General features: G+C 48.2%; 1 protein-coding gene across 1 annotated transcript in view; it reads left to right on the top strand.

Annotated features, from left to right (window-relative positions):
• Positions 1-4,540: 4,540 nt before the first annotated feature.
• Positions 4,541-14,364, top strand: part of LOC140064431 (O-acyltransferase like protein-like) — a 31,175-nt gene continuing 21,351 nt past the window's right edge. The window contains exons 1-2 of the mRNA XM_072111384.1: positions 4,541-4,612; positions 8,733-8,898. Of these exons, the coding sequence (XP_071967485.1) occupies positions 4,578-4,612; positions 8,733-8,898 (201 nt within the window). The 5' untranslated portion in view covers positions 4,541-4,577. The remainder of the gene's footprint in view (positions 4,613-8,732; positions 8,899-14,364) is intronic.

A 14,364-nucleotide genomic window follows, 5' to 3' on the forward strand; every position in this document is an offset into this window, starting at 1 on the left:
TCTCCCTATAACTGAATATGGTTTTATACCTTTTAATGACTCCAGATTGAAGCTTCTTTCCGCTCTTTTTAATTTCATGTTTTTCGCTGCCCGTCTTTAAACGAGCCATAAAAGTGGTTATAAATGTAGCATTTAAGATGGAAGAGTTTCATTTCTTCTTGGCCTCCTTTCCGGGCTCCTCTGCAGAGACGAAATGTCCCGTCTGATCAGACGGATGTGACCCCTCCACTTCCCCGACGCTACAAAGACTCTAATTACTGAGGTGAAGCTGCACCCGGACTCCTTCCTGCCCCGATAAGGAGATAAAAGGAGAACTCCGCTGTTATAGAGGGGGAGGTGACGCTGTGCAATATGATAATATCTAACCCCAAATGTCAGCAAGCGGCACGGTAATAGGGTCAAGACAAGCAAATGTAAGAGGGTGATTACCGTACAGGCGGAGGACCGAATTATGGCTTCTTCCAGGAGCTGACACTTGCCGATTCAAGATGGCATTTTGATAAATATAGGACAACCGACAGGAGACAAAATATAATTTAAGAGGCCACTAATTGGGATAAACTTCACCCGCTGGAATAAATCTCGCTCTGCCGTCATTGTCTTACATACTCAACCATCCTGAATCATAACTCTATCCAGTTATAGGGGATGTTCATCAAACACTATAAATAAATAACTTTTCATTCCTAATCCTTTTATAGCTGTCGTATTCACAACCCCCTTTCCAAATCACAGCCTGAAATGACTGCAGACACAGATGAGCCCTCTAAGGACCGGAGGTCATACAAAAAGCAACCTAAGCGAATACACGAACCCCAGCACAGGTGTTTTATAAGACCCCAAACTAGACCAAAACTTCCTCTGTATACAGACCCCAGACCAAACTTCTGTTGCATTGATCCCCGGATAAAGCGCCTGTTAAAAAGAAAAACCTCCTTCTCCATAGACCTCAATATAATCGTGTTGTATATAAACCCCAAACCAGACTCGTTCAGTATATAGTCCCCATACCCAAATCCCTCTCTATATAGACCCTAGATCAGTCTTCATCTGCCTGGTATATACACCTCAGAACAGACTACCTCTGTATATAGACCCAAGACCAGACTACCTCTGTATATAGACCCAAGACCAGACTACCTCTGTATATAGACCCCAGACCAGACTACCTCTGTATATAGACCCAAGACCAGACTACCTCTGTATATAGACCCAAGACCAGACTACCTCTGTATATAGACCCAAGACCAGACTACCTCTGTATATAGACCCAAGACCAGACTACCTCTGTATATAGACCCAAGACCAGACTCTCTCTGTATATAGACCCAAGACCAGACTCCCTCTGTATATAGACCCAAGACCAGACTCCCTCTGTATATAGACCCCAGACCAGACTACCTCTGTATATAGACCCAAGACTAGACTACCTCTGTATATAGACCCCAGACCAGACTCCCTCTGTATATAGACCCAAGACCAGACTACCTCTGTATATAGACCCAAGACCAGACTACCTCTGTATATAGACCCCAGACCAGACTCCCTCTGTGTATAGATCCCAGACCAGACTACCTCTGTATATAGACCCAAGACCAGACTACCTCTGTATATAGACCCAAGACCAGACTACCTCTGTATATAGACCCCAGACCAGACTACCTCTGTATATAGACCCAAGACCAGACTACCTCTGTATATAGACCCAAGACCAGACTACCTCTGTATATAGACCCAAGACCAGACTACCTCTGTATATAGACCCCAGACCAGACTACCTCTGTATATAGACCCAAGACCAGACTACCTCTGTATATAGACCCAAGACCAGACTACCTCTGTATATAGACCCAAGACCAGACTACCTCTGTATATAGACCCAAGACCAGACTACCTCTGTATATAGACCCAAGACCAGACTCTCTCTGTATATAGACCCAAGACCAGACTCCCTCTGTATATAGACCCAAGACCAGACTCCCTCTGTATATAGACCCCAGACCAGACTACCTCTGTATATAGACCCAAGACTAGACTACCTCTGTATATAGACCCCAGACCAGACTCCCTCTGTATATAGACCCAAGACCAGACTCCCTCTGCATATAGATCCAAGACCAGACTCCCTCCGGATATAGATCCAAGACCAGACTGCCTTTGTATATAGACCCCAGAACAGACTCCCTCTGTATATAGACCCCAGACCAGACTCCCTCTGGATATAGAACCAAGACCAGACTACCTCTGGATATAGACCCAAGACCAGACTACCTCTGTATATAGACCCAAGACCAGACTCCCTCTGTATATAGACCCCAGACCAGACTCCCTCTGTATATAGAACCCAGACCAGACTCCCTCTGTATATAAACCCAAGACCAGACTCCCTCTGTATATAGACCCAAGACCAGACTCCCTCTGTATATAGACCCAAGACCAGACTACCTCTGTATATAGACCCAAGACTAGACTACCTCTGTATATAGACCCCAGACCAGACTCCCTCTGTATATAGACCCAAGACCAGACTCCCTCTGCATATAGATCCAAGACCAGACTCCCTCCGGATATAGATCCAAGACCAGACTGCCTTTGTATATAGACCCCAGAACAGACTCCCTCTGTATATAGACCCAAGACCAGACTCCCTCTGTATATAGACCCCAGACCAGACTCCCTCTGTGTATAGATCCCAGACCAGACTCCCTCTGTATATAGACCCAAGACCAGACTCCCTCTGTATATAGACCCAAGACCAGACTACCTCTGTATATAGACCCAAGACCAGACTACCTCTGTATATAGACCCAAGACCAGACTACCTCTGTATATAGACCCAAGACCAGACTACCTCTGTATATAGACCCAAGACCAGACTCCCTCTGTATATAGACCCAAGACCAGACTACCTCTGTATATAGACCCAAGACTAGACTACCTCTGTATATAGACCCCAGACCAGACTCCCTCTGTATATAGACCCCAGACCAGACTCCCTCTGTGTATAGATCCCAGACCAGACTCCCTCTGTATATAGACCCAAGACCAGACTCCCTCTGTATATAGACCCAAGACCAGACTCCCTCTGTATATAGACCCCAGACCAGACTCCCTCTGTATATAGAACCCAGACCAGACTCCCTCTGTATATAAACCCAAGACCAGACTCCCTCTGTATATAGACCCAAGACCAGACTCCCTCTGTATATAGACCCAAGACCAGACTACCTCTGTATATAGACCCAAGACTAGACTACCTCTGTATATAGACCCCAGACCAGACTCCCTCTGTATATAGACCCAAGACCAGACTCCCTCTGCATATAGATCCAAGACCAGACTCCCTCCGGATATAGATCCAAGACCAGACTGCCTTTGTATATAGACCCCAGAACAGACTCCCTCTGTATATAGACCCAAGACCAGACTCCCTCTGTATATAGACCCCAGACCAGACTCCCTCTGTGTATAGATCCCAGACCAGACTCCCTCTGTATATAGACCCAAGACCAGACTCCCTCTGTATATAGACCCAAGACCAGACTACCTCTGTATATAGACCCAAGACCAGACTACCTCTGTATATAGACCCAAGACCAGACTACCTCTGTATATAGACCCAAGACCAGACTACCTCTGTATATAGACCCAAGACCAGACTCCCTCTGTATATAGACCCCAGACCAGACTCCCTCTGTGTATAGATCCCAGACCAGACTCCCTCTGGATATAGACCCAAGACCAGACTACCTCTGTATATAGACCCCAGACCAGACTCCCTCTGTATATAGACCCCAGACCAGACTCCCTCTGTATATAGAACCCAGACCAGACTCCCTCTGTATATAGACCCAAGACCAGACTCCCTCTGGATATAGACCCAAGACCAGACTCCCTCTGTATATAGACCCCAGACCAGACTCTCTCTGTATATAGACCCCAGACCAGACTCCCTCTGTATATAGACCCCAGATCAGACTCCCTCTGTATATAGACCCAAGACCAGACTCCCTCTGTATATAGACCCAAGAACAGAATCCCTCTGTATATAGACCCAAGACCAGACTACCTCTGGATATAGACCCCAGACCAGACTGCCTCTGTATATAGACCCCAGAACAGACTCCCTCTGTATATAGACCCAAGACCAGACTACCTCTGTATATAGACCCAAGACCAGACTCCCTCTGTATATAGACCCAAGACCAGACTCCCTCTGTATATAGACCCCAGACCAGACTCCCTCTGTATACAGACCCCTGACCAAACACCCTCTGTATTTAGACCCAGACCAGACTTCTGCAGAGATCTCAGATAAAGTTCCTATTATAATCCTCCTGTATATAGACCCCAGACCACAATACTTCTTTATAGTGACCTTAGACCATCCAATTACTATAAAATATTATCATCTCTTACTTTGCCCACAACTTGAATGTGCTGAGATTTTGGATAATCCCGTAAAATCTGGAATAAAATTCTATTTTGACATTGACAATTTTCTTTTTAGTGGATTTCTAGGAGCAAAGTCATTCCTAACATTAACAGAAAAATCTGGACAGAAAGTTACACTGGTCATGGCCCTGAGATACATCTTCAGAAGGTTTATGAGGTAAGTTCTTTTGGATAAAGCACTTAGGGACTGGGCACTGCAATATCAGATGGCTGGGAAATTGAGACCCAAAAGCTACCGATCAGCTGTTTTAATAGGACTACTATTCAAATGAACTGAACTGCAGTACCCCAGAATTACCACCACACTATGGCTAGAGCCACATTCTTCCACTTCCCTCCACTTTTGTGTATTTTCAGTATCAAAAGATATTCTCTTAGCCTACTAGGGGGTAATTTGGAGAAATGTATTGTTTAAAGTGAATATTCGTGTATAAGCCATGTTTTTCAGTACAATGTTTGTATTGAAAAAGCCTCCCTTGGCTTTTACTCAGGTGTATAAAAAAATAAACTCAGTACCCACCTTTCCGACAGGGGCAGGGGGCTGGAAGGCTATATACTGGGGGCAGGGGTTTGCCTGGCTATATGCTAAGGAGCAGGGGGCTGCCTGGCTATATACTAAGAGGCAAGGGGCTGGAAGGCTATATACTGGGGGCAGGGGGCTGCCTGGCTATATACTAAGAGGCAAGGGGCTGGAAGGCTATATACTGGGGGCAGGGGGCTGCCTGGCTATATGCTAAGGGGCAGGGGGTTGCCTGGCTATATACTATGAGGCAAGGGGCTGGAAGGCTATATACTGGGGGCAGGGGGCTGCCTGGCTATATGCTAAGGGGCAGGGGGCTGCCTGGCTATATACTAAGGGACATGAGCTGGCTATATGCTACGGGACAGGATGCTGCCTGGCTATATACTAAGAGGCTGGGGGCTGGTTGCCTATATACTACGGGGCAGGGGGTTGGCTTGTTATATACTGGGGACAGGGGACTTCCTGGCTAATTACTAAGGGGCAGGTGGCTGGTTGGCTATATACAGTCAAAGCCATACATTTTGAGAATGACACAAATATTATATTGTCACATGATGTGTGTCCCTCTGGTTTGTCAGATGTTTATCACATACAGAAATACAAGTGCAATCATATTATGAGGAACAAAAACTTTTACTGACAGAATGAGTTACTGCAGCGAGTCAGTATTTGCAGTGTTGCCCCTTCTTCAGGACCTCTGCAATTCTCCCTGGCAGCTCTCACTCACCTCCTGCACCAGATCCTGACTGATAGCCATCCATTCCTGCACAATCACTGCTGCATTGTGTCACAATGTGTTGGTTTTTGTTTGTCCCCCCGTCTCTTGATGATTGACCACAAGTTCTCAATGGGATTAAGATCTGGGGAGTTTCCAGGCCATGGACCCAAAATCTCTATGTTTTGTTCCCTGAGCCATGTAGTTCTCACCTTTGCTTTATGGCAAGGTGCCCCATCATGCTGGACAAGGCATTGCTCATCACCATCTGCTCCTGGAGGGTTGGGAGGGTTCTTTATTCCTGGAGGTGTTTTTAGGCAAGACTGTGAGAGAACCAACTCCCTTGGCTGAGAAGCCGCCCCACACATGAATGGTTGCAGGAGGCTTTACAGGTGGCATGAGACAAGACTGGAGGTATCACTCACCTTGTCTTCTCAAGCTGTTTTCTAGATGTTCCAAACAGTCCTCAGCAGTCCACTCTATGTACCTTGTGCAGAAGATCAGTCTGTCCCTGATATTTTTCTGGAGAGAAGTGGCTTCTTTGCTGCCCTCCTTGACACCAAGCCTTGCTCCAAGAGTCTCCGCAGTCTCACAGTGCGTGCAGATGCCTCACACCTGCCTGCTGCCATTCCTGAGCAAGCTCTGCACTGCTGGGAGCCCCAAGCTGAAACACTTTTAAGAAACGGTCCTGGCGCTTGCTGGTCCTTCTTGGGGCCCTGGAGCCTTTTTGGTAACAATGGAACCTCTCTCCTTGAATTCCTTGATGATGCGATAGATTGGTGACTGAGGTGCAATCTTTCTAGCTGCGATACTCTTCCCTGTTAGGCCAGTTTTGTGCAGTGCAATGATGACTGCACGTGTTTCTTTAGAGATAACCATGGTTAACAGAAGAGAAACTGATGCCAAGTACCAGCCTCCTTGTAAAGTGTCCAGTGGTGTGATTCTTACTTAATCATGACAGATTGATCTCCAGCCCTGTCCTTATCAACCCCCACACCTGTGTTACTGGAGCAATCACTGACACCATGTTAGCTGCTCCTTTTAAGACAGGCCTGCAATGAAGTTGAAATGTGTTTTGGGGGAAAAAGTCAATTTTCTAGGCAAATATTGACTTTGTGATTAATTGCTGTTAAGCTGATCCCTTTTTATAACATTCTGGAGTATATGCAAATTGCCATTATAAAACCTCATGCAGTAGACTTTGTAAAAATTAACATTTAAACATTCTCAAAACTTTTGGCCATGACTGTACTACGGGGCTGGCTTGCTATATACTGGTGGAAGGGCACTGCCTGGCAATATACTAAGGGGCAGGGGGCTGGCTGGCTAAATACTAAGGGGCAGGGCGCTGGCTATATACTAAGGGACAATGCACTGGCTTGCTACATACTGGGGGCATGGGACTGCCTGGCTATATACTAAGGGGCAGGGTACTGGATGGCTATATACTAAGGGGCAGGGGGCTGCCTGGTTATATACTAAGGGACAGGGTGCTTGCTTGCTATATGCTAAGGTGCTGGGGGCTGCCTGGCTGTATACTAATGGACAGGGGGCTGCCTGGCTATATACTAAGGGGCAGGGGGCTGCCTTGCTATATACTAAGGGGCAGGGGACTGGATGGCTATATATAAAGGGGCAGGGGGTTGGCTTGCTATATACTGGGAGCAGGGGGCTGCCTAGCTATATACTAAGGGGCATGGGGCTGGCTGGCTATATACTAAGGGACAGGGTGCTTTCTTGATATATGCTAAGGTGCAGGGGGCTGCCTGGCTGTATGCTAAGGGCAGGGGGCTGCCTGGCTATATACTAAGCGGCAGGGGGCTGCCTTGCTATATACTAAGGGGTAGGGGACTGGATGGCTATATATAAAGAGGCAGGGGGTTGGCTTGCTATATACTGGGAGCAGGGGGCTGCCTAGCTATATACTAAGGGGCATGGGGCTGGCTGGCTATATACGAAGGGACAGGGTGCTTGCTTGCTATATAATAAGGGGCAGGGGGCTGCCTGGTTATATACTAAGGGACAGGGTGCTTGCTTGCTATATGCTAAGGTGCAGGGGGCTGCCTGGCTGTATGCTAAGGGGCAGGGGGCTGCCTGGCTATATAATAAGCGGCAGGGGGCTGGCTGGCTATATACTAAGGGACAGGGTGCTTGCTTGCTATATGCTAAGGTGCAGGGGGCTGCCTGGCTGTATGTTAAGGGGCAGGGGGCTGCCTGGCTATATACTAAGGGGCAGGGGACTGGATGGCTATATATAAAGGGGCAGGGGGTTGGCTTGCTATATACTGGGAGCAGGGGGCTGCCTAGCTATATACTAAGGTGCATGGGGCTGGCTGGCTATATACTAAGGGGCAGGGGGCTGGCTGGCTATATGCTAAGGGGCAGGGGGCTGGCTGGCTATATACTGGTGGCAGGGGGTGGCTGGCTATATACTGGGGGCAGGGGGCTGGCTTACTATATACTAAGGGGCAGTGTGCAGGCTTGCTATATACTAAGGGGCGGGGGGTTGCCTGGTTATATACTAAGGGACAGGGTGCTTGCTTGTTATTTGCTAAGGGGCAGGGGGCTGGCTATATACTGGGGGTAGGGGGCTGAGTAGCTTTATACTTGGTGCTGTGGGTTTAATGTCTGAATTACAGCACCACAGATCTCTTATGCTGTAGGTGGGTTACGGCCATATTATAAAAACTCGGCTCACCTGACCCTCACACATCCAGAGTGTTCACGGATCTCCGCCCCGAAGCAGGTGCCATAATAGCAAAATGAAGGAAAAAGTGACTCCAGAGCTCCAACGAACAATGTATTAAAAATCTTCTTTATTCATGCATGTAAAAGTCCACAGGGCATACAGACAGATATCGGGCTACGTGACTGTATGCACTATGGATTTTTATATGCTTGAATAAAGATTTTTATTTCATTGTCCAGCAATTTTTTCCTTCACTGTGCTACATATATCGTGGCTCCATTATCTTGGTCTGAAAATGCCAACATAAAATCTTTAGAGAAATAAGATGGATTATTTCCTTCTCGCTCTAGGATACAACCTCTGCATCTGACTTCCATCCTCATATTTATTGGACTCGTCTCACTGGTGAAATGGGGAATTTTTTGGGAGATGCTCAAATTTCACTGGGACAGCTGCAGGCTGGGCTGGTGGGCGAACATCCTGCTCATCAACAACTTTATGTCACTTCAGAAGACTGTGAGTATGTGTATCAATCGCTGGGATTGTAGGACAAGATACAATCTTACCACCATGTTTATACGATACATGTTTGGGGGGTCTACTCTGTTAGTTTTTAGAGCAGCAGTTATGTTGACAAGCAGGCTTATTAAGGAATAAGATAGTTTGTGTAGTATAGTGAGTCAGTTAGTGCTAGATAAACAGATTACTAGAGTCAGTTTCGTGTGTAGCAGCTCCTCTTCCCCCTGCATCACATCCAGGGGGGTTGCTAGGAAGATTTCATCTGACCCCCAGACGTCTCATCCAGGGGGGTGGGGGGTTCTAGGGAGATTTCACCTACCCCCCGACGTATCTGTTAAACCCAATACCAGTGTGAAACGAAGTAGCAAGGTTTCGGATACAGTCAAACATAATGGGGCACATTTACTTATCCGTCCGTAGGAGTTCACCGAAAGTGCATTCCTGTGCCGCTATTCGCTACGATCATGCGCCCAATATCTTGCATGTGTCGCTTCCCTGCTCAAATCCGCCGGAGTTCACCTTCCTCTTCCTGGTGCATGTAAGTGCATTGGATTGCCCGCCCCGCAATTTCTGTTGCATGAAAGCCGATGCAGCTGCGCCAAAATCCGATCGCGCGTGACACAAACCCCTGCTAAATACCTGTCACAGCAACTACATACACTACACCAGTGATGGCGAATAGAGATGAGCGAGCACTAAAATGCTCGGGTACTCGTTATTCGAGACGAACTTTTCCCGAATAACGAGCCCCATTGAAGTCAATGGGAGACTCGAGCATTTTTCAAGGGGACCAAGGCTCTGCACAGGGAAGCTTGGCCAAACACCTGGGAACCTCAGAAAAGGATGGAAACACCACGGAAATGGACAGGAAACAGCAGGGGCAGCATGCATGGATGCCTCTGAGGCTGCTTAATCGCACCATTATGCCAAAATTATGGGCAACAGCATGGCCATGACAGAGTGACCGAATGAGGCTAGATAGCATCTAAAACATGCAATAATTGACCCTGACACTACAGGGGACGGCATGCAGAGGCAGCGGCAGCAGTGGCAGGCTAGAGAGTCTCATGGCGACATACAAAGGAGGTGAAATGATTTCCTATGTGAACAAAAGGTTGAAGGTATATTTAGTCGATAACACAGCATGGTGGCGACATAGTGACCAAGTTCCATAACGTATCTGGTGAAACACCCAAAAAATGAGCCTGACACAGCTCTTTTGATAAGGGGACGACATGTGGAGGCAGCCATGGAGACAATTTCCATGATTAAGAGCGACAGTATGGGGCATTCATATTGCGCTGCTATGATTGCAACTTCAGGTCTCCAGCATGGCGGCGACAGATGGGCCGAGTTCCACTATGTATCTGGTGAAACACCTGAAAATTCTGCCTGACACAGCTCGTTTGATAAGGGGATGATGTGCTGCATATCCTCTCGTGCTCCAGCGTCTGGGGTATAGAGAGTTGAAATGAGACATTGGTGGACGCTGTGGAGGATCGTGAAGGCAAAATGGACAGGAAACAGCAGGGGCAGCATGCATGGATGCCTCTGAGGCTGCCTAATCTTGGGATGGAGCTGGCGGTCCACTGCCAGGCGAGCTTTCACCTGTCCAAGCCCCTGTCTCTTGGCTCCTCCCCACCCAAAATGGACCTGGGGGCCAGAAGCGTTTACTTTGAAAAAATTATAATTTTCAAAGCAGGCCGGGTCATTTGAATATTTCACCTAGGAATAATGGAATAGCAAAGTGGTTCTATTTTTAATTGTTTTTACGGAAATGGTTCCATGATTAAGAGCGACAGTATGGGGCATCCATATTGCGCTGCTATGATTGCAACTTCAGGTCTCCAGCATGGCGGCGACAGATGGGCCGAGTTCCACTATGTATCTGGTGAAACACCTGAAAATTCTGCCTGACACAGCTCGTTTGATAAGGGGACGATGTATGGAGGCAGTGAACTAGTAGTAGATTAAAGGTGCTTCAGTTAAAACTATGTTAGTTGGATCTTGGGATGGAGCTGGCGCTCCGCTGCCAGGCGAGCTTTCGCCAATCCAAGCCCCTGTCTCTAGGCTACTCCCCAAACAGGACTTCTAAGAACCTTTTGTATAAGATCAAGTGTAGTAGCGTTCTTATAAGTTTAGGATATGGCGGGTGAGGGGAATGTAAACAGATGCGCAAGAAGCGCTGAAATAATATTGGTAAATTATAAAAGTTTGCCAGTATATTTTGTGGATTACACAGCAGGGTGGCGACAAAGTTAACAAGTTTGATGTGGAATGCCCTGTAATAGCTCTTGGGCGGTGTGCCTTTTATCGCCTAGGCTCAGCAGTTTGAGCACCGCCTGCTGTCGCTTAGCGACGGCACTGCTGCTGTGCCTAGAGCTACCGACAGATGGCGCCATGCCCACGGATGGTAATTCGGAGGAGGAGGAGGTGGAGGAGGGGTGGGAGGAGGAGGAGGTATAGTAGGCCTTTGAGACCTGGACCGAGGTAGGCCCCGCAATCCTCGGCGTCGGCAGTATATGACCAGCCCCAGGGTCAGACTCGGTCCCAGCCTCCACCAAGTTAACCCAATGTGCCGTCAGCGATATATAGTGGCCCTGCCCGGCAGCACTCGTCCACGTGTCCGTGGTCAGGTGGACCTTGTTAGAAACGGCGTTGGTCAGGGCACGGATGATGTTGTCTGACATGTGCTGGTGCAGGGCTGGGACGGCACATCGGGAAAAGTAGTGGCGGCTGGGGACCGAATACCGAGGGGCAGCCGCCGCCATGAGGTTGCGAAAGGCCTCGGTCTCTACTAGCCTATAGGGCAGCATCTCCAGGCTAAGCAATCTGGAGATGGGGACATTAAGGGCTTGGGCGTGCGGGTGGGTTGCACTATATTTCCGTTTCCGCTCCAGCGTCTGGGGTATGGAGAGCTGAACGCTGGTGGATGCTGTGGAGGATCGTAGAGGCGACGATGGGGTTTTTGTGCCAGGGTCCTGAGCAGGGGGCTGACTATCAGCTGACACAGGGGAAGGAGCAGTGGTGTGCACGGCCGGAGGTGAACGGGCTTGGTGCCACTGAGTGGGGTGTTTAGCATTCATATGCCTGCGCATACTGGTGGTAGTTAAGCTAGTAGTGGTGGAACCCCTGCTGATCCTGGTTTGGCAAAGGTTGCACACCACAGTCCGTCGGTCATCCGGTGTTTCCTTAAAGAACCTCCAGACTTCTGAAAATCTAGCCCATGCCGCGGGAGCTTCACTACGTGACACATTTGGCGCTGATGCACCTGCTCTGGCCCTGCCTCTCCGTCTGGCCCCACCACTGCCTCTTCCAACCTGTTCTGGTCGAGGACTCTCCTCCGTCTCAGAAGCACTGTGTTCACCCGGCCTCTCAACCCAGCTTAGGTCTGTCACCTCATCATCCTCCGATCCCTCAGTCTGCTCCCCCCTCGGACTTCCTGCCCTGACAACAACTTCCCCACTGTCTGACAACCGTGTCTCCTCATCGTCGGACACCTCTTTACACACTTCTTCCACTACGTCAAGAAGGTCATCATCACCCACAGACTGCGACTGGTGGAAAACCTGGGCATCGGAAAATTGCTCAGCAGCAACCGGACAAGTGGTTTGTGACTGTGGGAAGGGTCCAGAAAACAGTTCCTCAGAGTATGCCGGTTCAAATGCCAAATTTGGGGGCAGACTGGGGGGGGGGGGGGAGGCTGAGGTGCAGGAGCTGGAGGAGTGCCGATTTCGGTGACATGGGTGGACTGCGTGGAAGACTGACTGGTGGACAAATTGCTCGAAGCATTGTCGACAATCCACGACATCACCTGTTCGCACTGTTCTGGCCTCAACAGTGCTCTACCACGAGTCCCAGTAACTTCAGACATGAACCTAGGGAGTGTAGCTCTGCGGCGTTCCCCTGCTCCCTCATAAGCAGTTGGTGTCTCACCCCGCCCAGGACCACGGCCTCTGACCCCTGCAGTAGTTGGACGCCCACGTCCCCGCCCTCGTCCTCTACCCCTAGCCCTCGGGTTAAACATTTTGAAAATGAAAGTTATAACTTTAATTTTTTTTTAATTTTTTTTTTTTTTTTTTTTTTTAGTTTTTAAAACCAAACGATGCTATCCTATTGCTATGGCTATTTTCTAGCCAAGTATGAAAGCACACTGCTATGCCAGATGAGATGACGCTGAGTTATTAAAAAAATAAACGTAAAATAAAAAAGGAAATGGCAGACTGTGCCTAATTGAAATCCAACCCCTAATAAATTGTACCACTTCGGTCTTTGCGATGGATATGTGCGTCACTAAGCGCAAAACACAGTGTCGATTCGGGTTCTGTCGGGATTCACTAAGGTTGTTCTCCCGATGTCCACTAGGTGCCGCTGCTGCGCTGAAGTCCACCGGAGTTCACTTCCTCCGTCTTGGTGTATGTGAGTGCTATTTTTGCGACACAATTTTTTAAAAATATTCTGCGGTTTTTCTGAATCCGTCCGGTTTTTCCGATAGACACGCCCACAATTTCTTTCACGTGAAAGCTGGCACCGATGCGCCACAATCCAATCGCGTAAGCCAAAATCCCAGGGCAATTCGGCGCAAACCAGAAAAATATGCGAAACCCGGCGGAAAAACGTGATTCGGACCCTTAGTAAATGTGCCCCAATGTTTTTAGTTGCCTGTATCTCGAGTTCTGTGGATCTGAAAAATGAGATCCTTAACTTTCATATTACAATATGATACATAGCATGTTTCTAGGTGCTATAGAACAGAAGATAGGGGCTTCTGAGACCTCACTGCAACCACTAATCTTGACTCATCTAATAGAAAATGAGGTGAGATGAGTAATATTTGCCTGACTTCAGGGTAGATTTCATATATAAGAGAGAATTCTAGAAAGGACATTTCATACCCTACCTGAGAGCACTCACGGTAAAAACTGGTGACAGGTTCTCTTTAATAGGAGCAGAAACTTTTTTGTCCATCCATATAATCTGAGTTTTGGTGGGAGGATCTTGAGTGACACAGAGACCTAATCTTTGGGATGAATTGAATCACTATGGGGCTTATTTACCAAGGGTCGCGGATTGCACTTTCTTGGGACTGTTCGCAGTTTTCAGGATTTGCGCAGCTTTGACAGGTATTAAACAGGTCTGCGCTTGTGTTGCACACAATCAGATTGAGGTGCGGCTGCACTGGCTTTCAAGCGACAGAAATGGGGAGGGGGCATTGGACGATCCGACGGATTCGGACTGAGCACGGGATTTAACATACAAATTGGGGCAGATGTACTTCCCCGATCCTGTTGCGATCCCCGAGGTGCATTCTGCGACAGGGATGAAGTCCGGCGTGATGACTACAAGATCATGCGTCCATTTTCCTGCATGTGTCGCTTCCGCGCTGAGGTCTGCCGGAGTTCACCTTCTTCTTCCCGGTATATGTGAGTGCATTGTCTTGCGACACAATTTAAATTGTAAATC

The sequence above is a fragment of the Engystomops pustulosus genome, chromosome 1 (genome assembly GCF_040894005.1).
Source record: "Engystomops pustulosus chromosome 1, aEngPut4.maternal, whole genome shotgun sequence".
Lineage (NCBI taxonomy): Eukaryota > Metazoa > Chordata > Amphibia > Anura > Leptodactylidae > Engystomops > Engystomops pustulosus.